The 25,153-nt window shown below is 39.1% G+C and overlaps 1 protein-coding gene across 4 annotated transcripts in view; it reads left to right on the top strand.

Annotated features, from left to right (window-relative positions):
• Positions 1-25,153, top strand: part of DENND5B (DENN domain containing 5B) — a 214,622-nt gene that overhangs the window by 99,601 nt on the left and 89,868 nt on the right. For 3 of the 4 annotated variants that reach the window (XR_009505338.1, XM_059935600.1, XM_059935598.1), the window contains exons 2-4: positions 678-743; positions 3,605-3,714; positions 11,886-12,552. Coding sequence is in view for 3 of the 4 variants with exons in the window: in XM_059935600.1 (XP_059791583.1) it covers positions 678-743; positions 3,605-3,714; positions 11,886-12,552 (843 nt within the window). In the remaining variant the exon portion in view is untranslated. The remainder of the gene's footprint in view (positions 1-677; positions 744-3,604; positions 3,715-11,885; positions 12,553-25,153) is intronic. The other variant, XM_059935599.1, reaches the window with a different exon arrangement.

The following is a 25,153-nucleotide window of genomic DNA, read 5'->3' as shown; positions in this document are numbered from 1 at the left end:
GTTTTGACAAGTATTCATCAGGTATATTGTAGGTTGCTCCTCTTGAAATTTGTATTATGTTTCTCTACTGATTAGACTGGGGTTATAGGATCATGTAGTAGGACTATGTTTAGCCTTGTAAGAAACTGCAAACTGTCTTTCCTAAGTGGCTCTACCTTTTTGCATTACCACCACCAATTTACGAGAGTTCTGTCTCTTTGCGTACTTGTCAGCATTTGGTATAGTCAGTTTTTTGGACTTCAGCCATTCTGATAGGTTTGCAGAAATTGGGATGTAATTTCCATAGTTGGTCATTTAGTCCATTTGGTCTTGCTACCATATTTTATTATATCTGACTATAGAAACATTAGCTTTCTCCTGATATTTCTCTTTAAATTAGCATTAAGAAAAGTGTGTACTTTTTCCCATATGAATAACTGTTACAGATGTTTCAATAGCATTTCGCTTATTACATTAAAATACAATTACCTATTCTCTTTCCTTTCTTATTACTAATAGCTTATAAGCTACGTACTATTAGTGTTAAGCTATGTTCCGTTGATGTTAATGTCTCATGTTTAATTGCTTTTGTTTAATTTTTTAATTCTCATTTTCCATTCTTCACAGTCATTTTTGCTTTTTTGTTTGTTTGTGTTTCTTTGTTCATAAAGCTTTTTTGTTTCTGTTACATTATGTAGTTTTGTACCAATGGCTAGAAGCAGATCGTCATGGCAAGAGCCAAGATGCTGCAAATACGACTTCAGGTAAAAATAAAAATAAAAGTTGAGGTGTTAGAAATTATTATTTTAATTCATCCCAAGCCCATCAAATTGCTTCTTTATTCAGTTTTGCTTAGGCAAAAAAAAAGATATTATTTTGTATTTGTGTTCTCTCATTTGCATCTTAATTTTTGTAAAGACCTCATTTGCTTCAAGCCTTGAAGAAATTATTTATTCATTAGTGTTTAAGCTCTCTTGGCAGATATGTCCTATTTTCTTAGGAGGAAAGTCTTAATTGTAGCTTAAGGTCAGTAGGAGGTTACTTGGCAATATTACTTGAAATTAAGTCCACTTGTAGTTGTCGTGGGGGATATTAATATTTGCACAAATTTATAATCCTTGTTTATTTCAGGATAATGTTTAAAAGGTGGATTTTAAGTTAAGTAAAGCATACTTATGTAATTTCCATTTCCTGGGAATCCAAATTCTTAGACTGATTCATTTTTCCTGCTAAGTCCTAGCAATAAATTCTATGTTAGAGGTTTATGGGTTCAAAGTGCAAAGGTGTTAGGTTGTTGCTCTGTCTCACACCTCCAAAAGGCATCTCCAAGATTCTCTTCTTTGACTGGTACTAGTAGGAGTAGCTGCATTTACTCACTTCTGAATCCTTAACAGTGTTATCAGAATTATCACTCAGATTTTCTCCAAATTTTCTTCAAAATAATATTTGCCAAGACAGCTGTGTATATAGCAATGATCTTCCCCCCTTTTAAAGCAGTCTCATAAGAAGTGATGGTGGTGGTGGTGGTTCTGTTTTTCTTTTGTTAGATTTGTATTTCTGTTTCGTGGGTTTTTGTTTTTGTGAAATTCTTTTTCCCTGGAGGTGGTTTTCCTTCTCTCTCTTCTGGTTGATTCATTGTGCCTCAAGAGGGTGTGGTGTTCCTTCCTTAACAGGACAATTATATTGAAAATGGCAGTGTCATGACTTTTCTGATTTATTTCCCGACCCATTAGTAACTTGATATATGAATGAAGATAATGTTACTATTTTAACCAAACTGAGGCAGGAATTCATTAAAAGGTAAGTGTTGCAAGGAGTTACATCCTGCATTATATGCTGTTTCTTCTGCTCCTGCAGTATTTCCTATTTTATTTACATTTGTGAATGATAAAATAAGCATTTTTGGTATTTGAGGGTGGGCGAAGGAGAGGGTTTCTTGATGGCTGGGTATTATCTGAGGATATCCCGTTGCTGTGTCACTAGCACAGTCAGCAGCATAAACCTTAGAATCAGGAGAGAATTTTTGTTTTTCTTTTTCTCCGACTTGAAGTGAAAAGTAACCTTTCTTTTTTTAATGAAGAAGTAAATAATCTAAAACTTCTTAGCGTTTGCATGAGAATCTAGTACCAGCTTAAAGATACCATTTACCCTTTTTGAAATCAACCATGAGCCCTGACTCCTTTCTTCAGATGTAGTGACCCATGGATGGTTTCACATTTTCCATTGACTTTCCCATACCCTAGAGGCATGGTGCAGAAATTGATAAACTTTCCTTAGGGATGCCTTTGACAGCTTCTCTTCTAGAAGTGAAAGCTCTCTATCTCTTAGAAGATGGAAATATGAGGTAGAAAGACATAGAGATGAAGTGCTTGCCCAAATAAGTAAGAGGAATCCAAAGGAAAATGATCATTAGCCAAGGGCTTAAATTAGAAGTAAAAGGTTAGTTGCTTCAGTAAATCTATTTAAATTATGTGCCTTTATTCAAAAACGCTCCTGCGTATTTTATATTGCAGTCTCCAGCAAGATTTTACAGTGTGACTTTTCCCTCCTGTGATCTGATAAGTTTTGCACTGAAAGGTGTTTTAGTATACGTCTTTTATATTTTTACCAGAGATGGAAACTGAGTCTAACTAGGTGTCCAAATATGACTCGTGAATTGCTTTATGATATTTTTATTTGTACAAATACTGATAGGTGGCATTTATCTTTTGATACATCAGCTTGTGTTTTGTACTTACTTAGAACTTAACAAGTAGAACACAGGAGACAGAATGGTATTGCTCCCAAGGTCTTCTAATTCCTTAATCTCAACTTTTTGACACTGAGAATTTAAGATCCATCCATATTAAAATATTTTGTGAAAGTAAGGCATTTGGAGGTAACAGGTCTCATGGGAGTTAATTTGGTCAAGGACATAAAGAACTGAGCTAACAGTTATTACTGAGTTTTCTTATATATAATAATCAAAGGATAGCCTTTTACCCTTCCAGAATTTTAACAGGTGATGAAATTGGCTTAGAATAGCTTGTTTCTTTTCAGAGGTTAGTGTGCTTAATGTGTTCTGTCTGCTAAACCAGACAACTCAGTAATGATGTTTCTGATTCTGTTAATAATGTTACTTGTAAAAGCATGGAGATGCAGTCAAATTTACCAGAGATTTTTGTGGGAACTCAAGCAAAGTTGCCTCCTTTGGGCACTGCAGCATTCAGTCTATCCATGTACAAAATTTCAGGATCTTAAGAAGTATAATTAGCTTAATTTGAGATGTTTCTTTAGTGAGTTAAATGTTTCCAAATAGATTTTTTTTTTTTTTTTTGGTCACCACATGTTGAAATGAGGACAGTAATTAGGTTACAGCAAGGATTATTTTAGCATGTCTTGATTTTTAGTATCAGTTGTGTAGCCAAGATTTTAAAATTCAGATTCTGAACTTTTAAATGCAGATCTCTTATTAACAGTTCCTTTTCAGTTGTCCATTGAAAAATTTACAACTGAGACTATTAGAGGTAGAAATTGAATCAGATTTCAACATTATCAGTCAGTATACATACAAAATAAAAATAAAACTATGACATGCTTTTGAAAAAATTCTAGATATTAACTAATTACTAATTATCTGTTGTAGGTGAAAATTTTGACCAGAGTCCTTTGAGAAGAACATTCAAATCCAAAGTTCTGGCCCACTATCCTCAGAATATAGAATGGAACCCTTTCGATCAAGATGCAGTAAACATGGTATGTGTTTGGTTTTTGGTTTTTTTTTTTCTCTTCAGCCTTCTTTTTATTTTAAGATGACAATAGTGACTATATTTTGAATGTCTACATTATTTCATTTAATTTAACCCTTTAAATAAAAAATTCTTTAAGATATATTATCCTCATTTTACAGATGTAGAAAATGAAGCTCAGAGAGGTTAAGTAACTTGCCTAAGGTCCCCATAGCTAATAAGTGTATATAACAGACCCTCAAAGCCCATTTTCTTTTCCGGCTATTAAGCTGTGTGGTGAATTTGTATTAATTAATACATAGACACTTTGGTAACAGTGATATCATTTTCTTGGCCTGAAGTGGAGCCTGATGGAAGGAGCATGATTACAGTTTTCATATTTCAAGGAATGTTGTATGATGGGTCTGTAATTTATCATATTCACAAAGTAAGGTAGGAAAGGAACTTCAATGCATCATTTAGACATTAGTAGGAATTTGTTTATAAGGAATTTAAATTAATGTAATGAGTTACCAGTGGTGATTGTAAGTCCCTTTAGAGGTTCTTAAAAATACAGTAGGTCATAATTTTCAGGTCATTTAGGAAGGGTCCTTCTTAGAAGACTGGATAATATTTTGTTCCTCCATGATCTCTGTGATTATAAAAATCAGGGGCCCCCAAAATGAGTAAATCAGAGATCAGGCACGATAGGCACAGAAGTGATTAAAGGTGGACAGGGATTTCCCTGGCGGTCCAGTGGTTAAGACTCCACACTTCCACTGCAGGGGGCATGGGTTCCATCCCTGGTCGGGGAACTAAGATCCCACACGCCATGCGGCGCGGCCAAAAAAGAAAAAAAGAAAGGTGGAGTGAGACACATAGTTGTGGTTCTTTTTGAGTATTTTAAAGGTGGAGCCAAAAGACCCCATTATGATGTGATACTGTAAGGGAAGAAAATTAATATTTAGTAGTAGATGCCCACTGGATACCTCATGTATGTTACTTTCACGTACATGCTTACATGTACCCAGTGAGGATTCTTATTCATATTTTACAGAGGTTAAGTTTACTTGCCCAGAGTTATACAGGGAGTCTCAGAGGTTAAATCCAGATCATTTTTACTCTCTAGCTCACTTTTTTCCCACCTGCATGCTGCCTCCCCCAAAGAAAAGCTATGTAACTTGGTTTTGACATGCCCCAAAATGATATGGGTCACATTGGATCCTTTGTGGTATTTCTCTATCACAGTAGACCCATTCCAGTCTGGACTTACTCCAAGGATGGAATAGCATGGTACTTTTTCTAAGGACAGATGCCTAAGGCACTTGGCAGTTCAACTTTGATTCTTTACAGAGCACAGTGTACTTATTTCTCTTAACTGTTACCCTATACCAAAATAATGAGAGTTGCCTTTTTGCTGGAAGTTCATACTGTGGGGCCTAACCTCATCGTTGGTGAAGACAGTGCTATAGGTATTAAGAGGAACACAACTGTTAGTTATATTTATGAGACTTGGAGGAGCACAGACAAGCTTCTGATTAAAATAGTGAGCAAACAGCAGTGACAAAAAATAATTTATCATCTGCTTATGCCAGCAAATTAATGGAAAGATATTAAAGAAAAGAGTGCCTAAATGAAGCAGTGGAAAAATGGATAAGAATGTAAACAGATTACAACACTTAATCTTCTTAAATTAGTAATATATTTCAAAGTATAAATTATTCTGTGAGAAATCAGAATGGTGTCCAAAACTAGTTTCTTACTACAATGTGAATCCACAGTCATTTGGAACAAAATGCCACACTTGATGTGTTTTATTACTTTTAATCATTTGGATGGATTAACAGCAAGATATCTGTGTTAGCCTTTACCTCTATCTGCATAACATTCATCTTTAAAGCAATTATCAGCTTCCTTGACCTGTCTTTGATATTTTCTTTATGCCTTCTCTCTGAGTTATTTTACATAAGCAGAAAACATTTCCCTCTGAAGAATAGACACGTAGGCTTGTGTTTTGCCGCTTAAGCACCATACAACATTTTGTTTATTGCTGCAAATCTAAAGGGATTTGCTGGTACTCCTTGAAAAATCTCTGAAAAGCATCCCATTAAACTAGTCTGCATTTGGGTCATAGATTTACTTCCCTTAATTTCCTCTTTGATTTATTAGTAAGTACATTTGTATGAAGCTATAATTTATTCCCACCTAAAGGTATAAAGCTTTGTTCTTGCCTTTAGCAAAACCCCACTCCAATAAATTATCACCTTCTGTAATATCACTCATTCTGCTAACAAAGTGGAGCTTTGGATAAGGGTCATTAATTTCATACAAATTAAGTACCCCAAAGCAATGAAACTTGTTAAATAAAAAAAATGCCATGTATATGAGTGCAGTACATATATAACAGAAAATAGATATGTGACATTTGAAATTGCTTCTGAATTAATTGCTTTTATGTCTCTTTTGGTTGTGGATTCACAGATTTTTGTGGGGGAAAAAAATGGAAGTATCATAAAACAGAGAGAACAAAACAAGTCATATACCCACCACCCAGAACTAACAGATGTCAACATTTGACAGATTTGCTTCAGAGTCATACCTTTCCTGTTAAATGAAACAAAACATTGCAAATGGAGCTGAAGTTCTCCTGTCTTCCCCCCACACCCCACCGCCTCCATTTCAGATCTCTTTAAGGAAATCTGCATATTGGCATCCATGACTGTCTATGTAATGTTCTAATGGATGGAGCTTATCCTTAAGAATGTAGAGAACCTAGGAATTTTTAGGAAGAAAATATGGTTAATACCTTTTTAAGCAAGTTTTGTGAAATATAAAGATTCTTTTTTGTATATATGTCCTAAATGAAACATCTGATATATGATATTTCAGGTAACTAAAGAGTAATAACTATTATATAGCTCTTTATAATCTGTAAAGCTCTAAGTTTACAATTTACTATTTACTTTGATCACAAAGAAGGGTGGAGTGGAATGATGAGCGAAGAGTAAAGGGTAAAGGGTTGGCTGGAAAAAACCTATTTAGACATCCATCTTGGAAAATGCAAGGAAAAAGAGCACTATATACTTTTGACAGACTCAGGAAGTACTTGAATTTGAAATGGATAACCCTTAGTTACATTAATAGATCTGACTTTGGAATGAAAGTAAGCCCTCATTTTGACCCAGCTTTAAGTTCATGTTTCACAATAAAATCATAGGAATGGGGGCTTTAATCCAGCCATTACTGGGGGAGCCCACTTGTTTTCTTAACATCGCAGCTAGAATATTTCACCGGCATCTCAAACTTAGCATGCCCAAAACTGAATTCACAGTCTTCCTGCCAATCTTGGTCAGTGAATGGTACAACCATCTACCTAGGTGCCTAAGCCAAAAATCTAGCATCATGCTTGAAAGTTCCCACTTTCTCTCCCTCTCCCATATGCAATCAGATATAATCTACTTCTCTCTGCTTCTACATACCCGCCTTAGTCCAAACCAACAAGCTTTCTTACCTGGATTCCTACAATAGCTGTCTAACTGGCCTCCTGCTCCTGTCCTTTCTGTTCTTCACACTACAGCTTCTGCTTCTGCTTTCACCTCTCTTTAGAAGGCTCTTCCACTTCTCCTTCCCCTAGTGAATTCTTCGTATTGACCCTTCAGATTTCATTGTAAACATGATTTCCTCAGAGAAACCATCTCTAACCACCACCTTCCATCACCATTCCAGCATTCAGCCACGTCCCCTTAGGCTCTCTTGGCACCGTGTACCTTTTTATAGCACTGTTACAGTTGCCATTAATTAATTATGTAGCTGGTTGTCTACTCCCTGTCTCCTGCTATAAAGTAAGTACCATTAGGACAGGAACACTCTCTTTTATTCATTGCTACATCCCTAGCTTTGCACATAGTAGAGGTTCTAATCATTGAATAAATGGAGGTCTATATGCTTGCTTACAGTACTTCCATTCCCTGTCTTTGTTCAGGTGTCACCTCCACTGCAAAACCATCTCTTAAACAAGAATGGTTAGGTGCTCTGTCTTCTCTATTCCTATAATACTTTGAACACACTCTGTAGCAGTATTGATCACATTATTTTGTAACTGCTGGTTTATATGTCTCTTTCCTATTAGGCTAGAAGCTCCCAGAAGTAAGGGATTATTTTCATATTTGTCTTTTGAGTTATCAAGATCTAATGCAATACATGACATAAAATAAATGTTTATTAAATGAAGAAAGGAAAGAGAGAGGGAAAGAAGGAAGGAAGAAAGGAAGGGCAAACTGACTCATTGAGAGTTTTATTTGTATAGTAAGAGAGAAGGAATGGGATTAATAGAAGTATAGAAAATGGAAAAAAAAATTGTTAAAATTCTAGCCACACTGCCTAAAAGAGTCCAGAGAGATAATAAGGACATTTGGTCACTCAAACCAGGAGAGGTACACAGCATTGTGAGCCCAATTTGGCTAGAGTAATTTGATGGCCAGCAACAATCTGGTCAGCAGTGACAACTCTAAATTTTTAGTTGTTGTGGGAGAGTGGGGTGGGGAGGGGATATTGTTGGTAAACAGCAATATCAGGGGATAAAATATGTTGTTGAATGCCATGGTGAGCAAATCTTGACTTACAATTTAGGATTATGAAAAATAAACTTGACAAATCATATGATTCTCACTTTTAAAAATGAAAAAGCAATAGCATTTTCCAATTTATGGTTCCCAGATTAGAAATATAATTCTTAGTTTTGTTGATGTGTAGGAAGGGAATTTAATAATTCTTACATCTGTTATCTGTAGCATAGAAAGTCATTCTTCATTTTGAGCACAACTTTTGGCAAGCTTTTCCTGTAGATGTTTGAATGCATGCTGATGAAAACTACAAATCCTTAAGGGAATATTTGGCAGCTGTTCAAAAACAGTTTGAGCTGGAATTTTGTGGTTTATGATGTCAGGAAACCCTGTCAATTAAATTAAGTCTTTATGTTGACTTTGGAAGTCACTGTGTTTCTGTATTGCCTATTTGATGTAAAAAGAGAACTACAGATTGAATGAACAGATGAACTAAATCTGATCCTGTACCCCGAACTGTTGTTTTTGATTGTTTTCTTGTTCATTCATTTATTCATTCATTCATTCAACAAATACTTCTGTGTGCCATGCACTATACTATGCAGGTTTGAGCTTAGCCTGGAGCAAGACTGATTCAGATCATCCTTCCTACAATCTTTATTGACTATAGTAAATGTGTCAGATGAGTTTTCATTCATAATCAGTAGAAGATCTCATTGACTTGTTATGGTGAAAGCAGCTTTAATTATGAAGGCCTCATTATGAAAATATTCTGCTATGGCCTTTTATTCCCAAGATTAGGAATAAGCAAAATTTCCCCCCAACAAATCAAGGTATTCATGTGTTTTACCTAAATCTATATCTTATTTTGCCCAAATGTACACAGTAATTTAATTTTTGTCAACATACATATATAATAATAATTAAGTAAAGCTACTGTGGCTCTTTCCAATTCTTATATTCAGTGATATGAAATGTAAAGACATTTTCACTGGGATGCTTATGCTGAGCTTCACAATTTTTGCTTTTTATCTTTATCAGTCACCATTTATTACGGCTCCAAATAGTGTATTGTTCCATGTGTGGTACTCTTGAATGGTTAAGGCTATTACCAGTCCTTGAGTAGTTTTCAATCTAGAGATGAAACAAAATTCGAGAAACTACTGCGTGTCAGTATACAATGTACATATGTATACTATGGTGCAAGATTTTAACTGCTTCATTCAACAAAGACTTTTTAGAGAAGAAGTGACATTTTAACGGCATTTATAGGATGAAAACACTATTTTTTATGGAAAGATAAAGGAAGGCCTCTTTAAGGTAGTATTTATATGGAGACTTACAGGAAGTAAGGGAGTGTTTTGGGTATATATAGCTCTATAACAACCATCCCAATGTTACTTAAGTGGCTTAAAACATAGGCTGGCAGGGGTTTTTTTTCCACAAAGGGCCAGATAGTAAATAGTTGAGCGTTGTGGGCCATGCAGTCTCTGTTGCAGTTATTCAGCTCTGCTGTTGTAGTGCAAAAGCAGCTGTAGACAGTGCTTAAATGGAGGCGCGTGATCGTGTTCCAATAAAATTTTATTTTCAAAAACAAGTGGCAGATTGGATTTGACCTCAGGGCTGTAGTCTCTTGATTTAAAACAACTAAATCCTCGTTTTGCTTACAGATCTGCAGTTTGAGTCGGGTTTGGCAGGGTAGCCCCTCTGCTCTACTGGATGTGAGTTAGGGTGGTTCCAGGCCGAGGACTGGGATTGTCTGAAGGCCCCCAGCAGAGTAGGTGAGCTAAAGAGCAGTGGAGGATGGAGACAGAGAAGTTGCCGGGGCCAAGTCACGCAGGGCCTCACAAGGGCCTTACAGTGTGGGGATTTCACCTTCTCGCAAAATGAGAGACCATTGGAGGGTTTTGAATAGAGTGGCATGATCTAATGTATGTTTTTAAGGATCATGTTGGCTGCTAGATGGGGAGCAGGTTATGGGGGACGAGGGCAAAAGCAGGGAGACTGGTTAGCAGGCTATTAAATAGTCATCCAGGCCAGAGAAGAATATGGCTTAGATTAGAGTAGTAAGAGTAAAGATAGAAGTAATTTGTTTCTGAATATATTTTTGAAGGTAGAGCTGATCATTTTTTTTGATGGATTGGGTAATGGGGTGAGAGAGAAAGAGAGGAGTCAAAGATGACTCCACGGCTCTGAGCATTCCTGCTGCCTCCTTGGAGTCCTGCGAAAACCACTGCCCTTGCATGCTGGAAGGTTGATGAGCTAAGAGGCACATCTGTTTCTGTCCCTCTCCTGCTAACAACTCTTCCGAGACTTCCCAGCATCCTCCTGAGGCTCCTACCGTGACTCTCCAAGGCACTTCATGACCTAATGTCTCCTGCATTCGCTCTCCGCTCCCCCCACCTTGCATTCTGCTCCCCACCCACAGTGAGCAGGTTTCAGTTCCCCAAAACCTCACATTCTGTCTTCTGGGCTTTTGCACGTGCCCTCTCTGCCTTCTCTTCATCTCACTAACACCTATAGACACCTATACCTATCCTCAAGTCTCCGCTTGGGCTTCCTTCATTTTTTCCCCTGGTGGCTCCCTCTTTTCTCATTTATGTCCTCCTGCTGTGTTTTTTTCCTAGCAGCCTATATTTACCCTATCATAGCACTTCTAATACGTTATAATTCTTTAATCATCTGTCATCCTTACTGGAGTGGAAGCTTCAGAGGAGCAGGAACTGTGTCTTTCTCACCGTTGTCTCACCGTCACAGGGCCTAGCTCAGAAAGGCACTTAGTGTTTGTTCACAGTTTGGATGAAGGACATGTAACTCTTAAGTGAATTCATTTTTTTTGGTAATGTGGGGATTTGGGAGAACTTCTAAATTTTACACCAGATCGATTATTAAATCTGAAAAAAAATGTCATAATGTATGGTAAAATTATTTCTATGCAGAAAGTATATTGTAATACAAAAGTAGAAAGGAATAAGAAAAGTTAATAATGATCGTTATTTTAGGATAGTTGAATTACAAGTTCTGTTTTCCTTAGTGTATTTCAAATTTTCTGTAATTTGTTTAAAATGTTTTAAAGACTTGATTTTAATTTCTTGTGCTTTGTAAGTATCTTAAATGTAGCATCTTTAACTCCTCACGTAATTTTATTCCCAAGTTTGACTCAATCCTGGGTAGTTCCCAAGACCTGGGACATGGTCTCTGCTGGAAATAATCTAAAATGTCTTGTTTCTACCCTTCTGCTTCAGTAAATAAAAAATCATTTAATTTTCAAAGTTTATTTTCCTAAGGATAATATTGCTCAAAATAGCAAAAATGATACTGTCGTTTTTATTATTCTGTGTTTAACTTTTTTTCCATTTATCAAATGAGCCTTCACCTGTCTGTGTATTCCTCTGAAACATTATCAACATGACTCTAAAAATAGTCCTTAAATACTAAATATTTGTAAAGTGCCCTTGCATATTTTGTCTTCAAGTCACTGATGCAGCAAATGTTGTAGATAAAGAAACCAGGGCTCAGAGAAGTTACATGACTTAATGAAGGTCACAAGCTCAGATGGAGCTTCACAAACATTTTTTTCTGGTTTGAATTTGTTTGTGTACTGCCTTCTGATGCTTTTCTTCTCCTTCCTCCACAGTTGTGCATGCCTAAAGGGCTATCTTTCAGAACACAAACTGACAATAAAGACCCTCAGTTCCACTCATTTATAATTACCCGGGAAGATGGTTCTCGTACCTACGGTTTTGTTCTCACTTTTTATGAAGAAGTTACAAGTAAGCAAATCTGCACAGCAATGCAGACGCTCTACCAGATGCACAACGCAGAGCATTACAGCAGCTTGTACGCTTCATCCTCCTGCAGCATGGACTCACTGGCAAGCAGTATTGACGAGGGAGATACAACTTCCCTTTTGAAACTCCAGCGATACAACTCTTATGACATCAGCAGAGACACCCTGTATGTTTCAAAAAGTATATGTTTGATCACACCACTGCCTTTCATGCAGGCCTGCAAGAAATTCCTTATCCAGCTTTACAAGGCAGTTACCTCACAGCAGCCACCGCCCTTGCCGCTTGAGAGCTACATCCATAATATTCTCTATGAGGTGCCCCTTCCTCCTCCAGGGAGATCACTGAAATTTTATGGTGTTTATGAACCCGTCATCTGTCAGAGGCCGGGCCCCAGTGAACTTCCTCTCTCCGATTACCCGCTCCGAGAGGTCTTCGAGCTCCTGGGCCTGGAGAACTTGGTACAGGTGTTTACCTGTGTTCTTTTAGAGATGCAGATCCTTCTCTACTCACAAGGTAGGTCTGCCCTAGATTTTAGGTCTCCCAAAAGCAAGTACTTATGCTCTCAACTACTGGGGTATATTATTAGAACCAAATAATTAATGGTCCGAAGTCTCTTCTGTCTTGTGTAAAGGAGAGGGTTTTAGGTAGGACCAGAGGCTGAGAGGTTACTTCTCTTTTGGATGGCAGTGGCTGTAGAGAAGAAAAGGGAAGGAATATAAAAGCATTAACTTGGCTGACTTGAGTGTATTTGTTTTTTAATGGAAGTAGCCCTTTTTTCCCCTGATAATAACATAATCATCATAAAAGAAACATATTTCTTTTTATAATGAAAGTGAGAAATCCTCTTACTACCAGGAACATGTAGACTTCTCATTTTTTTACAGGTTAGTAAAGGTTCACATCAAGACTCAGCTGACATTGGAAAGGGATAAACGGAATCGTTGACTCTGCAGTTTCCTAAGGCGATCAACTTTGGATGGGTTGATTTCATGTAGTGAGAGAAAGGGGTATAGGCGTGTGGAACAGACACGATTCTCCTAGGTCTAATAATTCCACCAAAGTTATGTGGGGGTTTTTTGTTTTGTTTTTAATCCCAAAGGAAGTTATCTTTGTGATATTTTTCATTCAAAATTCTCCCAAAACATACTTAAGAAACTAGCAGAATTTGGGTTTTATTTTACCAGTGCATCTGTGATGACTAACTTTGAGCCTAGACTAGAGCACTGGTTCTAGTCTGAACATGAATTTGGAGAGGAAATAGAGATGCTGTGTTTTAATGGATAGTGAACTGAAGGAAAATATAAAATGGTACCTGTGCCTTGATGGGTCTTTTGAAAAATGTGGCACAAATATTGGGTTAGCATTTTGCTAACTTGTACTTAGGCTGACAGAATTGTAGTGCAGTCTCCTGACTGTTGCTGTCAAGCTTATTTTACCAGTTTCCTTTTTTTCTTTTCTATTTTAAATTATAAATGAGGCTGAGCCAAGTAGGCTATATTTGTACTTCCCCATCTTGTGTGTATGTTGACACTGTTTATGTGTTGACAGCCCTTCATGAGGTTGTATTTTCTTCAGTTTATCCTACATAATGTTCTCTGATAATGTGTTCCGGTGTCTCAATTTTTGTTGTCAGGAAGTTCTTCTCTAATGACTAATCTAAATTCTTTCCTGTCCTCGTGCTCTCACTTTCTTAGTGCTGGTCATTACCGGCAGATCACCCTTTTGTATCTGAAAGATTTAATGTTAAGTAATTCTTTCTTCCTTTCTATGTCTTCCTGTCTTGCTTTTTTCCCTGAAGGGGTTAGGGGCTGGAGAGTTGCTTGTTGGGGCAGGGGCTTGAAGCTTAATACCCTCAGGTATATTAGCTTATTAGTAAAAAGAATTTAAATCCTAGATTTTCAAGAGATCTTCCCAGTCATTTAGTTCCGTTTCCTAATGTTCTGCCTAGAGAAGCAATTTGGGGCAGAAAGAATATTGGTTTTTGAAGTGATAACAATCATGGGTTCAAATCTCTGTTCTGTCACTTACTATCTGTAACCTTGGACAAGTTACATAATCTTCCTGAGTGTCAGTCAGTTCATCTTTATGGGGATAACAGTTTTTTTCCTTCCTCTTTCACTGATTTATTGTGAGAAAGTAAGAAACCTGTGCTGACTAAATGATAGCCAATGTTGTTGTAATTATTATCAGTTTTATTAGTCCTACATAATCCTCTATGAAATTATGCACATCTTAAGTTGTGAGGATCTGACATATTATTACATTCAAAGTATAACTTTGTTAAATTAAATAGTCAAGGCATTTGTTTCAGGGTTGAGAACTTAATAAATGTTCTCTTATACTGAATGTCATGCTTTTTAAAGAAAAAAACCCTTCGTTATCACACTTCCTGTTTTAAATAGCACTTTATGTCTCTGTGCTTGTGGTCTTGAGCTCTCATCTTTCTGCTCAGCTTGATTAGCTTATCCCATTTAGTTTATGGAGTCTGTTGAAAAGTTATAGTTGATTAATATCTACGTATTAATTTCAGTTTCAAATTAAGACTGAATATTTATGAGCATGTTTTTGTACTCAAATGAGTATTTTTTGGTAACTTGGTCTTTTATGCTGAACACAAGAGTGAATCTTGAGATTGTAGAACTCTCATACATATATTTCTAAAGTGTCATACAAAAAAAAGGCTCATAAAGTAATTTTCTAATCATTCACAGAAATCACTCTATATTAGGAATTGTACTATTAAAGTGCCTTGTACATTTTGGTCTTTTTGCCCCCTGCATTTAATCCTCTCAACAATGAGTTAGTCCTGCACATGCTTTTATGAAGGAGGAAATTGACGCTCAGGGAAGCTTAGTAACTTACCCAAGATCACACAGCTATTAGGTAACGTGGTGGAGCTGAGAATGGGCTTGGATCGGTCTTTATCCAGAACACTTACCCACATGTTAGCTGTATTGGACACTGCACTTAACCTTTCCTTATCTGTCTCAGTATTTATTTTTAAATTATAAACTCACCTCTGAGGGTCTTTTGTAAAGGTACCATGTTAAATAATTGTAGATTATCTGTGTAAATGCAAATTTTAACAATGACAAGTGTCTCTCCCATTAGAGAAAGGAAGGAATGAATTAAGAGTTGTTATGTTGCTTTGTACTCTGGTGCCATTCTTCATTTCTCCTGACTGTGTTAAGAGGTTTTAGTAACATCTGATACTTCATTTCTTGTTCACTGATGCCATAAAATTTAAAAACATTACAAGTCTTGAACAATTACCATGAAAACCCAAAAAGAATAAAAGTAGATGGATTTCAGTGATGAAAATGTCCTTCTAGACTGATTTGAAATTCTTGTCCACAGCCCTTTTTTTTTCCTTTATTTTTTAAAAAATGCTGCCGCACACATTCCTGGGCCCTGTTTGTTTGTTTGTTTGTTGGCTGCGTTGGCCTTAGTTGCGGCACGTGAGATCTTCGTTGCGGCACATGGACTCCTCTCTAGTTGCGGCACGTGGGCTTCTCTCTAGTTGTGGCAGGCGGGTTTTCTCTCTGTAGTTGTGGCGTGTGGGCTCCAGGGTGCGTAGGCTCTGTAGTTGTGGCGCATGGGCTCTGTAGTTGGCAGCACACGGGCTCTCTAGTTGAGACACTCAGGCTCGGTAGTTGTGGTGTGCGGGCTCAGTTGCCCTGCGGCATGGATCGAACCTGAGTCCCCCTGCATTGGAAGGCAGATTCTTTACCACTATACCACCGGGGAAGTCCCCCACAGCCCATTTAAATCCATCCAGTCTGGGGACTTCTCCAGTGGCACAGTGGTTAAGAATCCACCTGCCAATGCAGGGGACACGCGTTCGAGCCCTGGTCCGGGAAAATCCCACATGCCGCGGAGCAACTAAGCCCACGTGCCACAACTACTGAAGCCCGCGTGCCTAGAGCCTGTGCTCCACAACAGGAGAGGCCACCGCAGTGAGAAGCCCACATACCGCAATGAAGAGTAGCCCTCGCTCACCACAACTAGAGAAAGTCCACACAGCAACGAAGACCCAATGCAGCCAAAGAAAAATAAATAAAAATAAATTAATTAAAAAAAAATCTATCCAGTCTGTTATTTAGAGAGTGTGTACATCACAGTCACTTTGCAGTGGTAACTGGCTAGAAATTTTAAGCAGGGAATGAACCCAAGAGGTAAAGGCTCTTTTCTAGGACCCCAGATCTGAAAAGAGTACTTTTCTTCTGCAGCCTAGAAATACTTGGAGCAAGACAGTGGGAAGATTGGAGTCTGATCATCTTTTCAAAGGAATAGTGGAGAAATAAAAGGGGAATTTAAACACCAGGGTCTAACTTTTGATACCGGTAATTAAGGTCTCAGGACCATTTCTGGATCTTGCTTATTACCTTCTTTGACTCTTCACAATGGAAATAAGCAGTTACCCACAGCCCACGCTGCACTGCCTGCCTGTGAGCCTTCACAGTACTCCTCTCGCTTCCCCTCCCTTTGTAAGTTGTACATGAATTAACCTTGTCAGAAAGTAGAAGCTGCTTGAAGTTTTCTTGAAGAAGGTGGGAGCCTTGTAAACACAAATTGCTAGTCATGCTCAACTAAACATTATAGCTTATTGATTATGGAGTTGATAAATCATAAAATCAAACTTGATATTTTGATGGCAGAAAGTGGGTTCCCATGACCTGTATCCAAAAAGCATTAGAATTTTAACAGCTTTGGCCAATATTATTATAATACTAGTTTTACTTTGTGATAAACAAAAATATTAAGACATTTTTCTTAGTAAGTTTTCATTATATATTCAAGAAACTAATCCTTGGTCAGTTATATGAGAAGCACATGTCTCCTTCCAGTTTGTGGCTGTTAATTTTCTTTTAGGGATCTTTTGATGAATTAAGATACTCTTAATCATAAATTCTCATTTACAAATCTTTCTTATGACTTAACTTTCTGTTCTATTTAAGAAATCCTTCTCTATTCTGAGTTTTTAAAAATAGTCTACATTTTTTTCCTAAATGTTTTTAAGTTATATTTAACATCTCTAAGAAATTGGTTTTTGCTTATGTTGTGAGGAAGAGATCAAATTTAATATTTTAGAAATATCTGTAACTAGTTATTAGATAGACCATTCTTCCTCCCTCTGATCTGCAGTGCCACTTCAGTCATGTATAAGTTCCTGTATATGAAGTTCCTCTGTGTATTTCTGGGCATTCAGTTTATTCTGCCAGTTTTTCTGTCCCTGTAGTAAATCACGCTGTTGTAATTACTATAGCTTTAAAGTAAGTCTTGGTATCTTATAGGACAGTTCTCTTCACCACCTTCTTTTTACTGAAATTTCATTGAATGTAGTTTTGAGACAATTAACGTATTTAGAATGTTGAGTCTCCCCTCCATGAAAATGATATATCTCTCCATTTATAAGGGCTTTCTTTAATGTCTCTAGGTAGTTTTATAATAGTAAAGTAGGTGATAATGTGCAAATAATGATGGTTTTATTTCTTCTTTTCCAATCTTTGTCACCTTTATTTCTTTTGCTTGCCTTGTAGTACTAACTAGGCCTTCCAGTACAGTATAGAATGGAATTGATAATAACAGGCATCCTTGTCTTTTTCCTGATGTTAAAAAGAATGCTTTTAATGCTTCACTATTAAGCATAACATTTGCTGTAGTGTTTTTGGTAAATACCTCGTACCGTGTACCAGGTTGAAGAAGTTTCCTTTTATTCCTAGCGTGTTCAAAGTTTTTAAAAATTATGAATGCATGTCATATTTTATTGAATGTTCTTTCTGCATCAAGTAAGATGATTGTGTTTTTCTCATTTTAACCATTTATTAAGGTGAAAAATGTATATTCCACCCTTATATTCCTGAGACAAACCTGATTTGGTCATGGTTTTCAGATATGGCTTGATTTAGTCTGCTAATATTTTGACTAAAAGTTTTACATCTCCGCGATGAAGAGTGGCCCCCACTTCCTGCAACTAGAGAAAGCCCTCGCACAGAAATGAAGACCCAACACAGCTAAAAATAAATAAATAAATAAGTAAATAAAGGAGTTCCTTTAAAAAAAAAAATAGACTTTAAAAAAAAAAGTTTTACATCTATTTTTTTATTGATTTGGCTTATCATTTTTATTCCTTGCACTATCTTATCTGGTTTTTGGTATTAAGATTATTCTAGCTTCATAGAATGAGTCGGAAAGTATTCCATTTTTGTCTGGAAGATAAAATGGAGAAGAATTAATTTAAGGTTCTTTTTTAAAAAATTATTTATTTATTTTTGGCTGCGTTGGGTCTTCGTTGCTGCGCGCGGGCTTTCTCTAGTTGCGGCGAGCGGGGGCTACTCTTCATTGCGGTGCGCGGGCTTCTCATTGTGGTGGCTTCTCTTGTTGTGGAACACAGGCTCTAGGCGTGCAGGCTTCAGCAGTTGTGGCACATGAGCTCAGTAGTTGTGGCTCTTGGGCTCTAGAGCTCAGGCTCAGTAGTTGTGGCGCACAGGCTTAGTTGCTCTGCAGCATGTGGGATCTTCCCGGACCAGGGCTCGAACCCCTGTCCCCTGCACTGGCAGGCGGATTCTTAACCACTGAGTTACCAGGGAAGCCCCTTCATTTAAGGTTGTAATTATTTGATCCATGACTATTTGAGGGAACCTGTCTGTAAACTGTTTGGTCTTGTTGGGAAGATGTTAAGTACCAGTCCAGTGTCTTTAATGGTTTATTTCGGTTTTCTATTTCTCCTCCCCCTTTTCCCTCCCACTCCTCCTCTGTCATCATTATCATCATCATCATCATCATCATTATCATCATTATCAACTGGGGACAAGGGTCAGATACTCTTATTATACCACAGACTACCCCCTGGTCTTTGACCACGATCCCTTAGAGCAAAAGAATCCTAATAGTTAAAAGATGCTGGCATAGTACCTGTCCCTTTGGCATTACTGCTTACTGTCTGTCGTCCTACTGCGTGAAAATGTCTCCCAGAGCAAGGCCACTGAGGTTTGCAGGGTTCCAGTACAATACATCTTCTCAGGTTCCAACTGCAGCAATATATGGCTTCCCCCTTTCAAGGCATCCGGTATAATTGAGCTAAGAGACAATGTCATCACTTGCCCCGAGCCTCTTTCAAGGTGTTAATGTAATATTGGATTTCTCTTATTACCATAACTCATTTATTTACTCCTTTACCCTTAACTACTATTCCTCCTTCTTTCCATTTATACCCAAACTTTTCCACCTTTGGAAGGGACATTAGGTTCGGCCATAGTGCTGGTTTAGATCGCAGGCAGCAATAGTAGTCTAGCAAGTACCTCCGCCTCAGTTCACTACCATTCATATTAGGGTAAGGTTACATAGGTACAGAACTAGTGAGCTGTTTTTACCTCCAGGCATTACAGCTGCATTCACTGTTAACCCCCATTTTGCCAGATGGGGTGAAGGCACAGCCCACCCCAGCAGGCTCTTAGGAATTCTGACATAAAGGTTTAAAAATAGAGTTTCATCCCTGCTTCTGGCACTTGTAGCTGTAGTCCTGGTCCTGCATCAGGTAGGAAAAAGAAAGCTGAGGTGATGTGGGGAAGAAAATAAAAAGTATATTGTCATACCAGCATCCTTACCCCTTAGGAAGAATTGTAGTCATACCAGCATCCATCTCTATCCCCTTTTCCCCAGATCCACCAGAAGAACAGCGGTATCTGTCTAGTGGGGACTCTCCCTTAGGCCCCCCTGTGTTGAGTGTGAGCACACACTTGTGAAGGCATGAAAGTCAGCCCTTTATGCTTTTATCTCACACATTTTAGACAGCAGATGTTTCAACTGCCTGTTCTAATTCTCAATTAAACCATTACTGTGAGGGTGATAAGCAACATCACATGTCCATTTGATGTGGTATCTCTTCACCCACTGTTGGACACTGTGTGCTGTGAAGCGTGTTGTGTCCCATAGCCTGAAGATGTGTAACTTGGCGGCCCACGTTGGTAGAGTATCTTCTGTTCCAATCCTCTAATAGTATTTTAAGCATTTGCATCTACTGCCTCATATGCAGAGCCCAGTCTGAAGTGTCTATTCCTGGTAGGACCCATTTATAGCCCCCCTCACCAGGGCTGCTGGCATTAATCCAGTGTAGTCTACTTGCTGGCTATGTGTAGTAGGGCCTTCCCCCCTGGGGAGTCTTCCCCACAGCCATCTGCAGCCTCTGTCTCTCCTGTTGGCAGACAAAACAGTTCTTGTTGGCAATTTGTGCCTCAGAGGGTATAAGAGGATTATGTCTAGATTCAGCCCATCTCTGCATTGCTGCAGTCCCCCAGGTGGCCACTTGAAGGGAGTGTACCAAAAGGTCCACTTGGTGGTTACATCACCTCCCAAACCTGAAAGTGGGTTCTTCTGATGGGCATTAACATGTCCTACTTTAAAGTGGCCCATAATTCCCAGAGGGATTTCCATATGGCTGCACCTTATACAGGCATCCTTTTAATAGTCCAGTTTTCCGTTGCCCATGAGTCAGTAAAAACCCAAGCATATGGTCTTTACCATTGTTCAGTTCTTCCATCACTGCTAGGAAAACAGCATGTAAGTCAGCCCACTGAGCCCATCTGTGTTTACTTTCTTTGATCAGAGTGGTGGCCATTCACCTTGCAACTGTCATACATAAACCAAGCAGCTCTTTGTTGGTCAATTGAGAGGTATTTATACTGTTCAAGTGACAACAGAATCTGGCACCTCCTCACTCAGTTCAAGAGTCAGTCCTCTGGGAAAAGAGGCTCCTCATTGTATCTCCTCCTTGCCTTCTCCTCATAACAAGATCCTCTATAAGTAATCTCCGTTTAATTATGGAACTCTTCTGTGCGCTGCCTTCCTCATTAGAGTGTTTTTCCGACATTACCCAAGACATCATGGGTATTTTGGGTTTCAAGATTATTTTGTCTTTCAGTCATAGGGGCAGTTTAGACTAACGTTCAATAGCAGGCTAGTAATTGCCTCTCAAATGGAAATGCTCCAGTCCATCATCCCAGTAGTTGTCACTGGGAGGTGCTCACAGGCTTTTGCCATAAGCCCCAGTCTGTGCTCTATGTAGGGCTCCTGTACAGAGTTTGTCTGCCAGGCTCCAGCTTCTTGTCTATAACACTGTGTGGGCTCCGGCAGTCTTATTCCCATTTAGCATGATGTCTAATGAATATTGCTTGGATTGGAGAGTGATTGACATGCCATCTGTTTTACTTTTGGGGGAGGTGTTCCCCATTTAGACATAGTATCCATTCCCATAAACCATTCAGGTAAGCCTGTTTAAACATTCCAGTTTTCACCTAAACTTCCACCTTAATCAATCAACCTTAACTTTTTTCATATTCTCTCAATCTAATTGTAGCCTGTGTTAAGACTTCACCAAAGGGTTTTGGTATCACAGTGCATGAGGTCCCATCCAAGTAAAGGACTCCCAGAAACTTCTCCACTCCCTGACCGTTTTAGCCAGCAGGGGGTTTGAGCCAAGATTAATCTGCCTGACTATTGCCCCAGGTGATGTCAGGCCTGGTTTCTCATTATAATCATTGCTTTCCCTGTGTCTTACATGTCTCCAAACTGGGGTAAACAAACTCAACTTGCTTAGAGCCCTTTAATGTAGGGGGTCCAGCAGGGGTCCCTTTGATCCACCCAGTCTCAGATAGTACTGTATTAAGACCTTTGTTTCAACCCCATCAATGTCAATGTCCATTTTATTCATCCCATTTTTTTTTAATCTTTTTATTTTTAAGATTTTTAAAAATTTATTTATATATTTCTTCCTTCCTCCCTTCCTCCCTCACATCCCTCCCTCCCTCCCTCCCTCCCTTCCTTCATTTTTGACTGCGTTGGGTCTTCGTTGCTGCGCAGGCTTTCTCCAGTTGCAGTGAGTGGGGGCTACTCTTTGTTGCAGTGCACGGGCTTCTCATTGCAGTGGCTTCTCTTGTTGCGGAGCACGGGCTCTAGGCACGTGGGCTTCAGTAGTTGTGGCACGCAGGCTCAGTAGTTCTGGCTCGCGGGCTCTAGAGCTCAGGCTCACTAGTTGTGGCGCACAGGCTTAGTTGCTCCGCGGCATGTGAGATCTTCCCGGACCAGGGCTTTAACCCATGTCCCCTGCATTCGTCCCATTTCTTAATAACCATCCGCAGATTTCCATCCTGCTGGGATGAGTCTCTTGACACCCTTCTTTCTTTTTCCTATTTCCCACTTCTATCAACATTTGCTTTATTCACTCAGTTTCTTAATAACTGTTTAAAAATTTCCACCATGCTGGGACGAGTCCCTTGACTCTTTCCTCTGCCTCTCCACATTTTCTTTTAAATTAATATAATGTTTTTATTAGCATCTGCTAAGATTCATGAGGGGAAGCTGAGACAGGCTTCTCTGACTGTAAGGTTACATGGGTTGCTAATGCAGAAGGGGCCCACAGTATTTACCATGACCTGAGTAATGGGCATTTTCAGTTGTGAATATACTAGTTATCATAACACCAATCCCACACGGCTTACATATGAATAACAAGGGGTGAATTCATCGGGGGTGTTCCACTTGACATTTTTAGGGGGAGTCAGGTAGTCCCCCTTCTTTGAGTAAACACTTTACAACAGCTTTTATCCAGTGCACCAGGCTGGCTGCTCTGTGTCTGTATCATGGATAGCCATCTGTAATTGTCCCATAGTTAGCTGTGGGTCCTGCACCAACCCTTCCACTCTGCAGCATTTAAAAATGAATATACTGCTCCAGGGACTTCCCTGGTGGTCCAGTGGTAAAGAATCCGCCTTATAATCCAGGGGGCACAGGTTTGATCCCTGGTCAGGGAACTAAGATCCCACATGCCGTGGGGCAACTAAGCCCACGTGCCACAACTACTGAGCTTGTGCGCCTCAACTAGAGAGCCTGCGTGCTGCAAACTACAGAGCCCACATGCTCTGGAACCCGTGTGCCACAACTACAGAGCCCACGCGCCCTGGAGCCTGCACACCACAACTAGGGAAGAGAAAACCCGTACGCCACAACTAGAGAGAAGCCCGCACACCACAACAAAGAGCCCATGCGCCGCAACAAAAGATCCCACGTGCCTCAAGGAAGACCCCGCGTGCCACAACTAAGACCCAACGCAGCCAAAATTAAAATAAATAAAATAATAAATAAATCTTAAAAAAATAAAATAAAATAAAAATAAAAATGAATATACTGCTCCTAAATTTCTCTCTTGGTCCTTTTTAGTAAAGCTTCTTCAGGAAGCTGGTGATGCCAACCTACAAAGTGAGACAGCTCCTTCACACTGAGCCCCGTGGTCTCAGTAGTTTCTTGGCTTTGCGCTTCCCAACCCCACACGTGAACTTTGGTGACCGGCAGTCTTGAGGTGCTCTTTGTTGTCCCTGAATAATTTTTTGCTTTTGGGGGCAGCTTTGAAGCTACTTGGCCCAGCATCAAAATCTGACCCAGCACTCTCTTAATTTCATTTTAGCTATTATAGCTAACAATAATCAAGGGATTGTATATTTCACTTTTTTCTTATTGGTTTGTATTTCTTTATGCATCCATTGACACAATTCCCCAGGAGTTAGATCCATCAACAAATTCCATCGATAACTTTTACCTTCAGTCATTTATCTCAGCATAGCTGCTGCCCTACACCATGATTGATCATGTGGCCACCCAGGAGTCAAAGGTTCCTCATACCCTGCCCTGTTCCTCATCCTTTCTCTTCCTAAACCACATGCTTCTGTGAGCCTGTGTCATTCTACTGAATTCCACATTTTATGACACTAAATGAGAGCTTCTTTCCTCCCTGACACCCATCAGATCTGATATCAGCAATTTAGTTCACTTCTGACATGAACTACCTGGAGTTAACATCGGATTCCACAGGTTTAAGGGTTTGATCCTGCAAGACTACCCTCACTTCAGGCACCAGCCACAAATAGGGTGCCCAGGCTACCCACATTTCTGCCCAGCCAACTACGAATTCAGGATTTCCCACAACCCCACTTTCGGGGGGGGGGGGGATTTTCCCACGAACCCACTAGAACGACTCACAGAACTCAGGAAAGCACTTTACTTACTGTCACCGTTTACTATAAAGGATACAACTCAGGAACACCCAAATGGAAGACATGTATAGGAGAAGGTATGGGGGGGAAGGACACAGAGCTTCCATGCCCCTCCAGGCACATCATCCTCCCTGCACCTCAGTGTGTTCACCAACCTAGAAGCGCCTCTATTTCTTCTTGAATCAATTTTTGTTCATTTCTATTTTCTCTAGGAATAATTTTCTTAGCTTTCAGTTTATTGACATAAAGACTTAATATTTCCTTATCTTCTTAATATGTGCTGTGTCTGTAGTTTTGTCCCCCTTTTCATCCCTAATACTATTTATTTATGCCTTCTCTCTTTTTCCCTTGGTTGTTTTTCCATAAAGTGTGTCAATTATGTTACTCTTTTTATTTTTTTTAACATCTTTATTGGAGTATAACTGCTTTACAATGTTGTGTTAGCTTCTGCTGTATAACAAAGCGAATCAGCTATACATATACATATATCCCCATATCCCCTCCCTCTTGCGTCTCCTTCCCACCCTCCCTATCCCACCCCTCTAGGTGGTCACAAAGCACCGAGCTGATCTCCCTGTGCTATGCAGCTGCTTACCACTAGCTAGCTATTTTACATTTGGTAGTGTATATATGTCAATGCTACACTCTCACTTCATCCCAGCTTACCCTTCCCCCTCCCTGTGTCCTCAAGTCCATTCTCTACGTCTGTGTCTTTATTCCTGTCCTGCCCCAGGTTCATCAGAGCCTTTTTTTTTTTTTTTTTAGATTCCATATATATGGGTTAGCATATGGTATTTGTTTTTCTCTTTCTGATTCACTTCAGTCTGTATGACAGACTCTAGGTCCATCCACCTCACTACAAATGACTCAATTTCGTTTCTTTTTATGGCTGAGTAATATTCCATTGTATATATGTGCCACATCTTCTTTATCCATTCATCTGTCGATGGACACTTAAGTTGCTTCCATGTCCTGGCTATTGTAAATAGTGCTGCAGTGAACATTGGGGTGCATGTGTCTTTTTGAATTGTGATTTTCTCTGGGTGTATGCCCAGTAGTGGTATTGCTGG

Source organism: Balaenoptera ricei, chromosome 10 (genome assembly GCF_028023285.1).
Source record: "Balaenoptera ricei isolate mBalRic1 chromosome 10, mBalRic1.hap2, whole genome shotgun sequence".
NCBI lineage: Eukaryota > Metazoa > Chordata > Mammalia > Artiodactyla > Balaenopteridae > Balaenoptera > Balaenoptera ricei.
This window is presented reverse-complemented; position numbering and strand designations above follow the sequence as displayed.